Source organism: Larimichthys crocea, chromosome VI, assembly GCF_000972845.2.
Source record: "Larimichthys crocea isolate SSNF chromosome VI, L_crocea_2.0, whole genome shotgun sequence".
In the NCBI taxonomy this organism is placed as follows: domain Eukaryota; kingdom Metazoa; phylum Chordata; class Actinopteri; family Sciaenidae; genus Larimichthys; species Larimichthys crocea.
This window is the reverse complement of record NC_040016.1, coordinates 11,416,536-11,432,271: the sequence shown is the minus strand read 5'-3', so window position 1 is coordinate 11,432,271 and position 15,736 is coordinate 11,416,536. Positions and strand designations below refer to the sequence as shown.

Sequence of the window (15,736 nt, the reverse complement as noted above, 5' to 3'; positions counted from 1 at the left end):
AAAATAAAAATAAAAAGAATAAATATAATGGTTAAAGCCTAGAATTTGAATATTTCAGACTTTAACGACTCCCAGTGGAAGCGTCAAAAAAGATAATTTGGCAGATAGCGCTGCATGCAACACCAACAAAACTTTTGCCACCAGAGTTTTGATTTGAAACATGCAATAATTTCACAGAAATCCTACTCATTAGTACTTTAAAGTTGCAAATGAGTTTGTGTAAGTCACTAGAATATTCTTTTTTTTTGTGTGTTAAGCATCCATGTGCATGTGTTACCTTCCAGACAGGACCGTCTTGTCCAACGTGACCCGAGCCCCTCACCCCGGTATGGGCAGGATGGTGTGGATCGTCCCCTTGGTCGTGGTGTCAGCTCTCACTCTGCTCTGCCTCATAATGCTGCTGATAGTGATGGTCTACTGGAGGTGAGTTCAACATACCTAACCTCATTCCAGAAGGGAAATTTTGCTTCTAATGCCTCATCTTGATAAGGGTATCACTGGTACCTCCCTCGGGAGAATGAAAATTGTGCCGCCCCACACCCACCCCAACCCTGGTCAAACATTTTTTCACTGAGTTAAATGACACGCATGTCTGGATTTCCCAGTCAGTCTGCTCTACATTTAGGCGCCATCTAGTTTGGATGTGTCTGCTTGATGCATGTGTGTGCATTAGTCTCAAGCAGCCTGGCAGTAAAGCTTGCTTGCACGTTGTACATCAAGCCCATCACCCACCAGGCTGAGGGTCAGGAGACCTGAAGGTCCTGCAGTGCCAGCAGGGGTCCCAGCTGTGTATTCATCTCCTGGGCTAATTTCCAGCCGCTCTATTGGAGCCCCAGTAATTACACAGGCCAGGCCACTGGCACATGTGGGATGGTTAATGAGTTACAAATCGCACTATGGGCCGTTTCCTCAGCTGGTCCCGTGAATATTTAAATTTTGTTTTATTTACAGTCTGATTTGAAATGTGTAAAATGCATTTCATTAATTCTCTTTCTCTGATATTTTTAAGTGCGATTTCGCTACAGCAAATGTTTACGGGCCAACATTTTACACTGGCATTCTGTGGTGTCAGATAATATAAGAGTGCTGTATAAATAACAGCCTGGTTATCAGCTCCATAGAGGTGTTAAAAAAAAAACAAACAGACAGTCGGAAACAAGATGACTGTAGCGGATTCAGTCGGTGGATGAATTACTGAGCGCTGAGGTATTTGAGTAGAAGCGAAGGGCTGCTTTGAGATTAGAAATGGCCATCACAGCTGTTGTTGTGACAACTCTGACAGTCTGCAGACAATGGCTGCTTCCCCCAGGGAAAGGACCATGATGGAAGATGAAATCAACCCATTCACACTCTCTTTACTCTTCGTGCTCCACGGTATCTCTTGGTGACAGTCCTGCTATTAAAGCCAAAGAGTTCCTCTGCTCGCAGTTGTCTTGGTCATTAACAACTTAATATCCCAATCCATTTGATTATTGTGTTTATGTAAAAATATGCGATCAAGTTTAATACCCTTGTCTTATTGTGCATTTTTGCTGTTAATCTTAAGTCATGAGTCAGTCTACAGTGGAATTAATTGCTGGTGCTACAGAACACATCTGGCAGCTTGTGCGGCTCGAGGTGTTTGTTTAAAACTCACAGATGTTCAACTTTGAAAGAAATCCCATTATGTGTTTTTGTGACTCGGTGCTGTTTAAATTGGATACTACTCTGCAGTTATTATTTTTTTAATTTTCTTTGTTTTACAACTGGCAGCCATTCAGAAAGCCTATTTTATCCTAGTTTCCATTTCCTCAAGAGCAAAATATTCCTTTGAGACCATGGGAGAGAAACAAGGAGGAGGTGTCAACTATGCTGGTTAGTTAGCTGTACCACATCTGCACCCACAGGGAGCCATTAGATTGAGAGGCTGTGACGCAAACCGGACGGAGGGGACGACGACTCTCCTCCCTTTTTTGTTTTTCACCTATTCCTCCCTCTCTCTCTCTCTCCCTCTCTCTCTCTCTCTATCTCTATCTGTCTATCTTTTAAATGCAGTGAAGTCTTTTTTTTATTATTATTATTTTTGTTCCATTTCTCATAAAGAATGACCAGCATCTGCTCCCTCCTCTGCATCAAGTACAGGTAGGATTATTTGGGAAATGCTGGCACCGGGGTGAAACATGGGTCTTTTTCATATTCATTCATTAGTCTACATTGTGTGTATGAGGAGGGAGTCGAGGCTTGAGAGAGGATGTGCAAGGCATTCGTGACCCTAAAGACTCCTCACTTACACACCATGTCTGTTTTTATGAACTTCCTAAAAACTGATGATTTTTTATTTTATTCACACTAATTGCAGGGAGGTATGGCTTCAATGTAGGATGTTTTTAGTGATGTTTTACAAAGCTGTAATATTCCTGGAATAATTTAGATATTCTCTAAAGATCACGGCTACCTTCATGTCATCAGAGTACTGATTTGCAGTTTTTCAAGGTGTATGAATCTTAAAATGTGTAAAATTTCCCACTGGGACTTTCCAACAGGAGGTGCAAAAATGCTTTTAAATAACTGGAATTACCTTTTGAATAATGAACGTCAAAAGTTTTCACATGGACGTCTGTGTACTGAGCAGCGATCACACACATTTTCTCGTAAAAATGCAGCTTTTAAGTTGATTTTGTCGTCCTCAAAGTGAAGTGGGACCTCTTGAAAAGAGGCGTGCATTGCCCTGAAGAGAGAATTTGTGTTTGGCTTAGTTGTCTTCAGTGAGAATAAAGAGCTAAATTTGGCTCCGCGCTGTGTGTCGCTATGAGTTGTTTACCTGTTCCCTGTAGTCAGCTCAGACTGTTTCCAGGAGCTGCTCACTGCCAGCGATTCTCTCTCTCCTCTCTCTCTCTCTTTCTCTCTCTCTGTGCGATCAGCTGTGTCTTAACTACTCTGGGGTTTTCATTAGCAGTTTTCTGTCATTGCCGTGTCATTCCTTTCAACTTTTTAGATGCTGACAGACCGGATCTGAGAACAATGGCATAACGACTCCCTAATAGACTTTACCGTGGCATCTCACTGTACTTCTCTCTGTGTCCCTGCAGGAGGTTTTTCCAGACAGCTCACTTCTATGTGGAGGAGAGTAACTCTCCACGAGTGGTGGCCAATGAGAATATACCAGTCATACCTATACCAGGTAAGCTGTTTTTCCTTTTTTATGTTAAAATATTCATGTGATGTGCAGATATATTTACGATTCACTATTTCAGTTTTCTAAATCAGTGATTCCCAACCAAGGTTTATTATTGTTTTGGTGTATGTGGAAATAAAATTGTAGCTCAAGAAAAAAAACCCATTACATTTACAAATGGCATCATATTTAGTCTGCTATAACACCAGAACGCGTTTTAAGACTTTGTGGAAAACAAGTTAACAAACAAGCAAAGAAGTTTTAAAATTTTAAAGTAAGGAATGAACATTTCTAATGGTAAGCTAAAGGTAATAAGTAAAAGTAATGCATCAGTGTTTGAAATAAATGGTGTGCAGTGGAAGCAGTGCTTGGGTTTCTTTGTCAGGACTGTAGGGACTGTAGGAAAAATAATGTAGAAAAGTTTTTAGCCTGAAATTTAAAACCAGAAAATGACAAATATGACAAAGGAATCCCGACTGACTTGAAGTCAAAACATATCCACAAGCCACCATTAACTGACCTCGAATGGTTTTTCCTCTATTACCCCAATGTTTCAACAGTTTCTGTTGATTTACATATGAAATGACTCTGGGAGCACCTCCGTAGGAGTTGTGTTACTGGCTTTTTGTCGCCTTTTAATATCCCAGGCAGCAGAGCAGTGGCAGCTAGTCGATATCAGACTTTACTTTCACAGTCGCTTAAAGCTAGGGGACATTTCAAGGCTGTGATATCATAGTTAAAGAGCGCAGCGGATGCTGGTATCGACTTCACATTCATTAGGTTTTTATTGCTTGTCTTTTTTTTTTCTTCCTCCTCTTTTTTTTCATTGTTTCTTTTTTTTTATTTTACTCTCGTAGAAACTCTGGAAATTTCCTTACAGCACATATATTCTGAATGACTGAACATGTACTCGATTCAAGTTGAAAATGGGCAAGATAATGAAGTTCAGAGAACAGTGACTTTATAGTGGAACAGAACTGCAGCACTGTTATATTGCACATAGTGCTGTGGGACATGTGAACATACCTCTATATAGTTTTATATCCAGTCATGAAGAACTCGGCCTATTCAGCCACACTTCATTTCAATTTATAACTCCTAAAGCCACATTTCACCTAGAGCTATTCTGATGAACTGATTAAACCGGTAAGTCTCTAACGAGTACAGAGCAGGAAAGACATTTTGATAAATGGACACATTAACAAACCAGAATTCATCTTGATGCTGTAACCACTGAGGCAAGTAAGAGCCCTAAAGGCCCCAGCTGCGAGGGTGCATAAGTTAAGACATTGGCCAGGATCAGCAGCGATGACAGCTGGGTCCCCTGCACTATTGTCCCAGTGTGATGGTGACTGGCCTTATCTGCGATCCCTCATGTGTGATTTGGAGCTGATTTGGCTCAGAGGAGACAGATGCTCCCTCATATAAATGCTCAAAATACCAAATTTAGACATTTTTGATTGAGGTAAGTCTGTTGAAACCGAACCAAACTGCCTTTTATGTTCTAATCTTTTTTGCAATTGTTTCTTGTTATTAAGAAATGATGATGCATTACTTTTGTTGCACAAAGGATAAATGACTATAAATTGGTAATACACACTAGGAACCGCCACACAGACACAAATCTTCGCTAACTGTTGTGTGTTTTCTCTTGCAGATGACATGGAGGCCATCCCCGTCAAGCACTTTGTCAAACACATCATGGAGCTGTACAAGAACAACCTTCAAGGTTTCTCTGAAGAGTTCGAGGTACACTTTCCACTTGAACGATGATCGTTTTTGAACAAATATAACACAAAAAAAGTGCTTTTAACATTTGAGTTGTGTTCAGTTGGTACAAAGGAGAGAAAAATACAAGATTTCTGTCTTTTGGTCCTGCTTTGTGATGTGGATTTTCCTCCTTTACTCCTTACTCCTTTTCCAAGCGGCCTTGGTCTGGTTATTTGTCTGCACCACGTTCCAATTAAAGCTTTCACACCAACCTAAAGAAAGCGAACTTAACGGGCAAATGCACAAGAGTTGATTTGAACTGAGCTAACAGGATTCGCACACATCCTTGAAAAGCCCTACATCTCCTAAATCCAATTTCATCCCATAAAATCTCTTTTAAAGTCTTATTTTTTTTTACTTGTGAGAGGTCTTAGACTAACTGAGACATGTCAGAGTACTTTATCAACTACCTTTTTTTATTACTCACTTCTTTTAGATTATGTCCCGCATTCACATAACTTATCACACTCGCTGTCTCCAACATTCACGAACCATGAACAAAAGAGAGACGAAGAACAAGCGAGTATAAAGAAATACCAGGAATGATTACACCTGTGCTTGTTCTGTTGAGAGAATGGCATAAATAAATCTTTGTTTAGGTCTTAATCTGATTTTAAAAATGTGAGGCAACCCAGACTAAACAAGTTAGGTGTGAAAGCACCCCGAGACTGCAGAAAAGTATATATATTATATATTTTATTTTAAGTTAAGTAAATACTGATAGCTTGTTCAGCACATTTTGCTCCATCCCTATACTGTGCTTATGTAGTCTGCAAATGGGCCCGGGTCTGAACTGCGGTTAGGGATTATTTTATGCATGTGTTTGTGTGTAGGGTTGCTAATTTTGAGCAGATGGTTGAGAGAAGGATGGAGAAGAAAGATCAAGAGAGACGGAGGTTAATTAGAAGAAGGTCTGTCTGCTGGTTGTCTGGATGGGAACACATTCTCTGTGTAACCAGGTTAAGAAACGTGGCAAAAGCCCCACACCCAGAGGATTTCCTTCTAATTGGGGTCATTCGATGTGAAGCCTGTGCGCATAATTGTCCAATGCAGCACAATGAAGCTGTGTTGGAGATGATTGTTGTATTTTAGAGGTGGGTGCAGTGTGGCATAGTGAAGAAGAAGAAGAAGAAGAAAAGAAGACTGTCCCACTGGAGGCCTGAGTTCAAGCCCCAGCGGCTATAAGCATCTGCTCTGCTGATGCGTCCTTGACCGAGACACTGAATCCCTGCTATAGGTTCTGCTTTGCAGTCTGTCCAGAGTTCTGAGCTCCATATGCAGGGGGCGAGTTTGAAAAAAATAATTCCCCTGAAAGACTAATAGCATCATAAAAAATGAAATCTACAAAAGCACTGTAAGAATTTAAGTAAATATGTCCTCCGTAGAGAGAGGGTAATTCCATTGCACCTTCTCTCCTTGTTTTATAAAAATCCATCTGTCTATTTGTCTCCAGGAGGTCCAACGCTCCACAGCAGACCTGAAAATCACAGCCGAACACTCAAATCATCCTGACAACAAGCACAAAAACAGATACATCAACATTGTGGCCTGTGAGTCGTCTGTTAAATCTTATTATGATGTCTGCAGCTGAGGAAGCCAATAATGGTTTTTTTATAACATGTTTTCATCCTTTAAATAATTCGCACAAATCTGTCAATGCTTTCCTTAGATGACCACAGCAGGGTGAAATTACGAGCTCTGGCGGGGAAAGATGCCAAACATTCGGATTACATAAACGCCAACTATGTGGACGTGAGTTTTATTTGACATGTTTGGTGTTTTCTGGTTTGGTTTTGGTGTTTTGTGTTTTGAATGTCGTGAAATTCACTTGCACGGTTGAAACAAAAAATAATAATAATGTATTCAAAGTGTTGAATGCCATGCTGCTATCTTTGTTTAAAATATTAATTGAGGTATCAAAATCATAGACCAGACAGTCCAATAAAAACTGGTTCTCTATTTTAAAAAATATTGATTAATGTATAAATATTTACAATTTCTGTCAGCTGAAGGAGAGGATTTCATGACCTACCAATGTCTTGTGTCAGTAAACCAGTCATATCAGCTATATCAGAGCTTGTGGGTAATTTATACGGTATTGATTGCATCTTACCAGTAAATATATTCCACCGCTCTCCTCTTTCAGGGTTACAACCGGCCCAGAGCTTATATAGCTGCTCAGGGTCCTCTCAAGTCTACATTCGAGGACTTTTGGAGGATGGTTTGGGAGCAGAACACTGGAATCATCATCATGATCACCAACCTGGTGGAAAAGGGCAGAGTAAGTGAAATTGAGTGAAACTGAGTAAAATAAATCCCTCACAGTGATGTCTGTATTTCAGATACGGTGTAACACTCATTGTGTCCTTACAGAGGAAATGTGACCAGTACTGGCCGATGGAGAACAGCGAGCAGTACGGAAACATTGTGGTGACGCTGAAAAGCACCAAAGTGCACGCCTGCTACACACTGCGGCATTTCCTTATCAGGAACACGAAAGTTAAAAAGGTAACTCGCGTTGTGAAAAACTTTATTTCAAATCTGTTTAGTCGGAATGAGGTTTCACTTTTTAAAACCGGATCAGCTGTTCGTCTTAGTTAGTGTTTTGTCTTTCTAGCAAACATCAGTAATACAATTCAATTTAAAGCAATCAGTATATTAACAAACTTTTTTGTTGTTGTTTTTCAGTCCACATATTTACATTTCTACATTTTCAAACATTTAGTAACACCTGTGTCTCAATGGTGCATCTATTTTTAATTATGCGTTGCAGTAAATCTCCACTCAGTAAACACTTCTGTTGGAAACGATGCACCCAGCTCCGAATAGTTTCCTCCATGTACAATAAAGTCTAGTGTGTACATTGTATTCTCACCAGGGTCACACGTCTGCTCTTATCTTTTAGGGTCAGAAGGGGAACCCTAAAGGGAAGCTTAATGAGCGCATCATAGTCCAGTATCACTACACTCAGTGGCCTGACATGGGAGTACCAGAGTACACCCTCCCCGTCCTCACCTTCATCAACCGCTCATCAGCGGCTCGCACTGCAGACATGGGCCCCGTCCTGGTGCACTGCAGGTACAGCACTTATTATTACCAAGCTCCCGGGCTAAATGAATGTTACTTAGGACTGCTGATTCGCTTAACAGCTCCCTCTGTGGGTCTGCCATTATGCTCATATTGCTTTGTGCTCTGCTCTTCAGTGCCGGGGTTGGGCGCACGGGAACGTACATCGTCATTGACAGCATGCTACAGCAGATCAAGGACAAAAGCACAGTCAGCGTCCTGGATTTTCTCAAACATATCCGCACACAACGCAACTACCTAGTTCAGACCGAGGTAAGAAATTCTAAATTTCTTACTCTAAACGTGTCATCTCTGATTGAAGACTTTTATCGATAAAACAATATTAATGTTTCACCTGGTGTGTCTTTTTGGTTTCCTCCTATGGAGACCCACAGAGTTAAAAATGAAGATTGAAATAAGATATTAAGATATAAATATACAATAATTAGTGAAATAATGCTAGACAATTTTAATGTATTATTTTTTGTTATCACAGGCAGTGATTGAAAGTACAGTTAGTCACTAAGTCCAGTCACAGACTGCTACATTGTGGAGGAAGATATTTAAATTTTTACTCCACTAAATGTATGTCACAGGTTTTGTTACTAGTTATGTTGCAGATTCCAATAATTAATAGAAATGTTATATTTAAAGTGTTACTTACACATTAATGGATCCATAATAATATCAACAATATAATCTCCTGTACATGATTCTGACTATTCTGCACAATAAGTAGTTTAAGTATATGTCGATGCTCATACTTCTGTGCCTTTACCTAAGTAAATCAATTAAATGCAGCATTTGTAACAGAGTATTTATACGCTGTAGTATTGCTTTATATACCTAAGTAAAATATCTGAGTGCTTCATCCTTTGCTGATTGTTGTCATCTTTTTGCAGTGTCTGTTTTTATGTCACGATGCCTTTTCCCCGATGCTCACTTGTCATCGCAGTCTTTCAAAGACAAACAAGCTAAATTCAATTAGATTTGGTTTCAGGGTCATATTATTCTTTATATATTCTGTATTTATTCATATGATTCTGAAAACACTCTCCGCCTTCCCTCAGGAGCAGTATGTTTTCATCCACGATGCTCTAATGGAGGACATCCTGAGCAGAGAGACAGAGGTGCCCGCCTGCCAGCTGCACAGTTATGTCAACAGCATCCTCACGCCCAACTCAACAGGCCGCACACAGCTGGAGAAGCAGTTCAGGGTGAGTAAATCTTCGAGGAGGTGGACAGGTCCGGTTAGACGAGCTGTCAGCATCTGCAGTTTGCACCACCAGCTAAAATCGAGGTAGTCTTTGTATGAGAAGCTTGTTAGCACTCGCATAGTGACTTTCCAGTATCCAGTCCGGGAATAGATTGAGAGTGTCTCTGATGTTGGCTGTAATAAAGTCTGTCACCCCTGCTGCCTCATGCAAAGCATGATGAATGTTTTATCAAGCTCCTGCTCTTTCAACATCAAGAGGGAGAAACTAATTGCTTGCACATAATGTCACTTCCTTCTGAGAGGCACATGCAAGTTATTAATGTGAAGGACTCGGTGTTAATCTTGGGTGTTAGCCAGTATTATATATTTATTTTCCGTGTTTGTTTTTAATTCACAGTCCCTCTCGGTAACTAAAATCTGATCTTGTGGTCTTTGCCTCCTCTCTCGCCAGCTTCTTAGTCAGTGCAACACGCGCTTTGTGGAGTGCTTCAGTGCCCACAAAGACAGCAACAAGGAGAAGAACCGCAATTCCTCAGTGGTTCCCTGTGAGTATTTTATCTGTTTTACCACCGCGCACTTGCACTGGAGCTGAGGTGAACCAAGGTCATGTCCACAATGTAAAGCTGCTGCAGTGCGCATACAGTTACCGAGTTTTTAATCACAAGAAACTGTGATTAAAAACGATATGTATATTTACATTTGAAGGATAAAACCTGTTCTGTTGGTCACCTTTCCTTCCCTTTTGAAATAAAGTAAAGGAGCCTTTTCATTCTCTGACATAATACTCAGATAATTCATATCCTAAATTTAGAATCTGTTTCTATAATCCTGTAAGTAAATCTTAATCTATGTGTTCTCTGCACCCTGACGAGAGTGGGTGAGGGCTGAGGGGTGTGGGGGTGTTTCTATAGCAACAACAAGGACTAGTAATGAATGTGTGCATTATGAGCCAACGCGATATTATCGAGGTCTGGGTTTGCAATTGAAAGTGTTTTTCTTTCTCTCTGCCTCTCCACAGCGGAGCGAGCAAGGGTCGGACTCACCACTCTGCCTGGAATGAAAGGAACAGATTACATTAATGCATCTTACATAATGGTACAGTGTGATGGGTTCGTTGTATATTTTGAAGAGCTTCATTGGCAGGTCCGACAGTTCTCGATGATGATTTCTTAAAAAATGATCAGTGGTCTGTCAGCACTGATACTCGTCTATCAGCCTGAGCGATCTCAGCTTTAGAGAGGCTAACAGCTTACCTCTTGTCACCTCAGGGTTACTTCAGGAGTAATGAGTTCATCATTACCCAGCATCCTTTGCCTCACACCACCACAGACTTCTGGAGGATGATTTGGGACCATAACGCTCAAATTATTGTCATGTTGCCTGACAACCAGGGCCTGGTAAGTAACCACAAAACTGATATTTTTAATTTAGTTTTTTTTTTTTTTTATGCTGTTCATTTTAGGGCAAATCTGTAATCTAATCTACATAAAGACAGGAATCATGATGACAGATAAATTAATGAAATATTTATAAATAAATGTACATTACATGAGCAATACATATCTTGTTTGACGTGTTGTTGTTTCCCTGCAGGCTGAGGATGAATTTGTTTACTGGCCGAGTCGGGAAGAGGCCATGAACTGCATCTCCTTCACGGTCACACTCATCAGTAAGGACAGACTGTGCCTCTCCAACGAGGAGCAGATCATCATCCACGACTTCATCCTGGAGGCCACACAGGTACCAAGAGCTCTGCTTTGTTACGATGGTCGACTATTGCGACGTGAGGCATCAAGTCAGGAGATTACTATGATGTGTACAAGAAACATCACATTATTCACATCCTGCGTGTATGCGTGCTGCTTCAAACGACACTCTCCTCCTGCGTGTGTGACAGGACGACTACGTTCTGGAGGTGAGACATTTTCAGTGCCCTAAATGGCCCAACCCTGATGCTCCTCTCAGCAGCACCTTCGAGCTCATCAGTGTGATCAAGGAGGAGGCCATGACTCGAGATGGCCCCACCATCGTGCACGATGAGTAAGTCTGTCCTCTGTCAACAAAGGGAAATGCAAACACACGCCATTAGCAGAACCATATATCAGTATGCCAATTTTATCCGCTGACACTGCAGACATATCAGTATCAAGCTCAATATGCTCTAATATAAAAACAGGACATAATGCTGAAAAAGATGCTTGGGGTAATGTAGATCTATTAAAATGAATATACCGTATTTTTCGGACTATAAGTCGCACTTTTTTCATGGTTTGGCTAGCCTGCGACTTATACTCAGGTGCGACTTGTATATATTAAAACGTATACGGTAATTTCACATGTTCGTTATTTTCACACTGACAGCCGCGAGGGGGCGCTCTAGGCTTGTGTGCCAGTATCTGCTACTCCTATTAATCCTGTACCACTGAAAATTTTTAATTTAAAACATCAACTTATAAAGACAACGGAGAAAGACTGAACACAAATGCCCCCCAAAAAGAAAATCATATTCTGCAGATTACAAGCTGCAAGTAGTGAAATATACAGCCGAAAACGGTTATCGAGCAGCAATCTCCACGCCCAGGTAGTTGCCAAGGCGATGAATATAAATGACTTTGCGGAAAAAAATGCAACATATATGGTTTTTTTCTTCTTCATTATGCTTTTTTGGCTGGTGCGATTTATACTGGAGCGACTTATAGTCCGGAAAATACAGTATAGATATTTAGAAGAGTTAAATTAACAGTGAAGTCTGTTTTTCAGTGCTCTGGTTTATTGTTAAACTGTAAAATATCCTGCCTCTAATTACGTGTCTTTGGTGTTTGATAACCATGTGTGAGGGATCGTTCCAAAATGTGGGTTTATATGGAAAGTATATGAAAAAAACATCGTTTTTTTTCTCTCTAATTTTGTTTTAAACTTGGAGATCATACAAGAAATAGAAAAGATGTTGTCCTCTGGGGTCCAGTGTATTCTCCTGAGATCCGAATCTGTAGATTAACATACATCTGATTTTTATCACATCATGTCGGTCTTGCTCCTTGGCTACATTGAGATCTGCATTTTAAAGGTTTAACAGTGGCAAGAGCATCCTGAGATGTTTAATTACCATTGCTTTGTTCTTGTTGAACTGCACACAATGGGGAAATAAGCCACTAAATGCTCAGAGCTTTCTATGGCATGTGGTTTGAAAGTCTTTGAGCACTTAGAATCTAAAGGCTGCTCCCACAACAGACAAAAGCAATTCTGAAGTCTCTTAGTAACCAGGCAACCATAACAACTTCTCAGTCTTGTCCCTCTGCGCCTTCAGCACCTAAGCCGCTATTTAAGAAAACATCAGCTAATTAAATAGTCTTCATCTCTGAAGGTCCTGACACTCAATCACACTTCGCCCCTCACTGACTTAAAGCTGTATCTGAAGTTGTCAGATACGAAATAACAGGCCAATCCTGTCTCCCAAACCATTTACATTTACATGACAGGACGCTAATTGCTCACAACCTGAATCCTTATGCCGGAAGATCACACATTTCATTCTTTCATTTGCCTGGTGTATTTTACTCTGACAGCCAGAAGTGAACATATGTTAATAACTTCACACTCTGCAATTAGTTAAGGTGATGATGAGAGCAAGCAAAAAAAAAACTACAAACAGCCTCACTCACTGTCATTCGGGATGGAGTTTTAGCGATTTAGCAGGTGCAAAGTTGTTTACCGAACACCTAAACAGGACACTTAGATAAATAATTGTTCCATGGAGCTGATTGTGTACATCTCCACACAGGTATGGAGCAGTGTCAGCAGGCATGCTCTGTGCCCTCACCACACTGTCCCAGCAGCTGGAGAACGAGGGGGTGGTCGACATCTACCAGGTGGCTAAGATGATCAATCTGATGAGGCCGGGAGTCTTCACTGATATAGTAAGTTCACTTTTATGCCAAATGCAAGTAATCAACTCTGATGTTTGCCTCAGCTCTCCTCTGTATTTTAGCTTCTTTCAGCTTTTTTTTTTTTGGTTTTCCTGTCTGCTGCTTTACTGTTTAGTTACTTCTCTTATCAGGCTCATTTCCTGCAGCAGCAGGTAGCTCAATTCAGCCAGATAACACCTGCGATATATGCCAAGTACACCACCTACATGCAGACAGCTAGCAGGCAACACAGTGGAGCACTGAGCAGCTTAAAGACTCAGATGTTTCCCTCAGGAGGTGGTGGAGACCAAAGAAGGAGCTAAAAGTAAATATTGCACTTGCAGTTAATGCTAATGCTGGTTCTGCTGGCCCCAGGTCACATTTTTCTCAACCTGTTGAGAGCAAGACCAATATTCAGCTCTGTTTTTTTTTTTTGTTTCCACCTACTCCTGATTAAAATATGTCGGGCGTGATTCAATGTTTGTATCAAAACCACTGATTAAAGCAGTTTTTAAAGAAATGTTGTGATCTTGTGCTTGTGTCTGTGTGTTATAGGAGCAGTACCAGTACCTTTACAAAGCCATGCTCAGCCTGGTCGGTAACAGAGAGTGTGGCCTGAGCCCCATGCACATGGACACTAATGGGGTGGTGGTGATCGCAGACGAGTCGGACCCTGCAGAGAGCATGGAGTCGCTCGTCTGAGGACATTCCTGCAGGCACTTAATTTGTAAAAACTCGAGAACTTTTCTGAGGCCTTTTTTGCCAGACTATTGATTAAATGAATAACCTTATTACTTTTTATACTGATAAAAGTTTTTTGATATTTATGTTTTTGTCCTTTATTTCTTGTCTTAAATGTTATCCTGCTGAGCGTTTGCACCTGTTTTTAAGTTGACGTGAGGAAAAAGCAGCTCTGTCCGGTTTGCACTATACTATCAGTGTTACTGCCTAAATCCAGTGAGTGAGAAGGTTTCACAGTGAAATCCTAGCATCACGACACAACTGGGGATCTTTGGACCGCATTGAGACAAACCTGAAGCATGAAGACCAGGATGAGTTACGGCGATCCACTTCTAATATTGTCTCACAACAAAACAACACATCACAGCGTAGCCCAGCATGCATTATGTCACTTTGCCACCTCGATCTAACTAACTGTTTTGAGGCTCCGCTCCACATGGGTGAAACTCTTTATCACATGTCAAGAGACTATTACCTGCCTAATATTCATATATTGTCCAAATATCTCACTGCTGTCTTGTATAATGTACTTATGGCTTATTTTGTGTGTTACAACATCTAATGTGAACGTTTATTGCTTTTTACAGGGATTTATATTGTTATATTGTTTATCCTTAATAGCCAGCCAATGCTTTCGTTTTTTTTAATTTTTCAGTATTTTTGCTTATTTGTCCACTTGCCTTGATGTAGATTATTATTTTTTAGATTATGTACCTTGTTATGAATTATCTACATTTTCATCTTCAACTGTCAAAGCTCCACTGTTAACAAATGTAATGGGTATGTGTATTGATGCAGTACAATGTCTACAAAAAATATTCACCCCACATAAACTTCCATATTTTACTTTATTTTACAACATTAAATCTCAGTGGATGTGACCATGGTTTGCTTTTGACACTGATCAGTAGAAGAAATAAATGCCTGCAAATTGATCTACATACACTAAACCAAAACTTGAAGTCTTCACAACTCATCAAGACAATATTTAGTTTAAAAAAATTGTTTTGGCAACATTACAGAGAGTTGATGTTTATCTTTGTACGTCTGGACACGTTTGCAGAGTTAAATGAGGACTGTGAGTGAGTGTGATTTTGTTTTTTTGAAGACATTCCTGTGTATAGCTGTGGCTTCATATTTTCGTCACTGATCTGATGAAAAATAAATCTTCTTGCCGTTCTCTCATTCAAATCCTTTCGGGATTTAAAATAAAAATATATATTTTACTGCATTCACTTTATCCTCACACGCCTGCTGCAGAGAAGCATCTTCGCCATGCTTCACGATGAGGATGGTGTCATCCTGCACGTGCGCAGGGTCTGGCTTGAAGTCGGCATAGCGTTTATTATCATCAGCCTATAAAACACTGAGCTTTGAGTGTTTTCAAGGCTTGTTCTTTGACAGTTTTCCCCATAAAGCTGCACTTGGTCAAACACCTGGACAGTATCTCCTGTCTCAGCCATTAAACCCTGCAGCTTCCTCAACCTCTTCTCCACACACACTCAGATTTTGAGGATGACCTGCTCTAGGCAGATTTTAGAGCTGTGCCAGAGTCTTTCATTTTTTTCTAATCGTATTAGGGATATCCAGTGCCTTGGAAATGTTCTTATATCCTTCCCCGATAAGTACTTTTCAGCAAACTTGCCACATAGTTTGAGTATGAATTTGTTTTCAAAATGTATTTTTTGCCAAGAAATTGGCAAAATAGCTGTTCGTATATTTAACCTAGATTAACTTGAATACACACAGGAGCTTTTTATGATTCCAAAAAAAATGGCAAATAGATGAATACATCCAGAATTAGTGCTTTCATGGGAGCTCTAGATCTTTTTCACTTTGACAATATACTCCATATTGTCTTTTTCTTCTTATTAGTGTAAAATC

At 40.3% G+C, this 15,736-nt stretch overlaps 1 protein-coding gene across 1 annotated transcript in view; it reads left to right on the top strand.

Annotated features, from left to right (window-relative positions):
* The window catches only part of ca16b (carbonic anhydrase XVI b), a 92,368-nt gene extending 77,290 nt beyond the window's left edge, over positions 1 to 15,078 (top strand). Inside the window, exons 13-29 of the mRNA XM_019262508.2 lie at positions 285 to 423; positions 3,069 to 3,160; positions 4,812 to 4,903; positions 6,378 to 6,474; positions 6,594 to 6,676; positions 7,071 to 7,205; positions 7,298 to 7,432; positions 7,830 to 8,002; positions 8,128 to 8,263; positions 9,061 to 9,207; positions 9,658 to 9,751; positions 10,225 to 10,301; positions 10,475 to 10,603; positions 10,800 to 10,946; positions 11,104 to 11,246; positions 12,988 to 13,123; positions 13,667 to 15,078. Of these exons, the coding sequence (XP_019118053.1) occupies positions 285 to 423; positions 3,069 to 3,160; positions 4,812 to 4,903; positions 6,378 to 6,474; positions 6,594 to 6,676; positions 7,071 to 7,205; positions 7,298 to 7,432; positions 7,830 to 8,002; positions 8,128 to 8,263; positions 9,061 to 9,207; positions 9,658 to 9,751; positions 10,225 to 10,301; positions 10,475 to 10,603; positions 10,800 to 10,946; positions 11,104 to 11,246; positions 12,988 to 13,123; positions 13,667 to 13,813 (2,102 nt within the window). The 3' untranslated portion in view covers positions 13,814 to 15,078. The remainder of the gene's footprint in view (positions 1 to 284; positions 424 to 3,068; positions 3,161 to 4,811; positions 4,904 to 6,377; positions 6,475 to 6,593; positions 6,677 to 7,070; positions 7,206 to 7,297; positions 7,433 to 7,829; positions 8,003 to 8,127; positions 8,264 to 9,060; positions 9,208 to 9,657; positions 9,752 to 10,224; positions 10,302 to 10,474; positions 10,604 to 10,799; positions 10,947 to 11,103; positions 11,247 to 12,987; positions 13,124 to 13,666) is intronic.
* Positions 15,079 to 15,736: the final 658 nt, after the last annotated feature.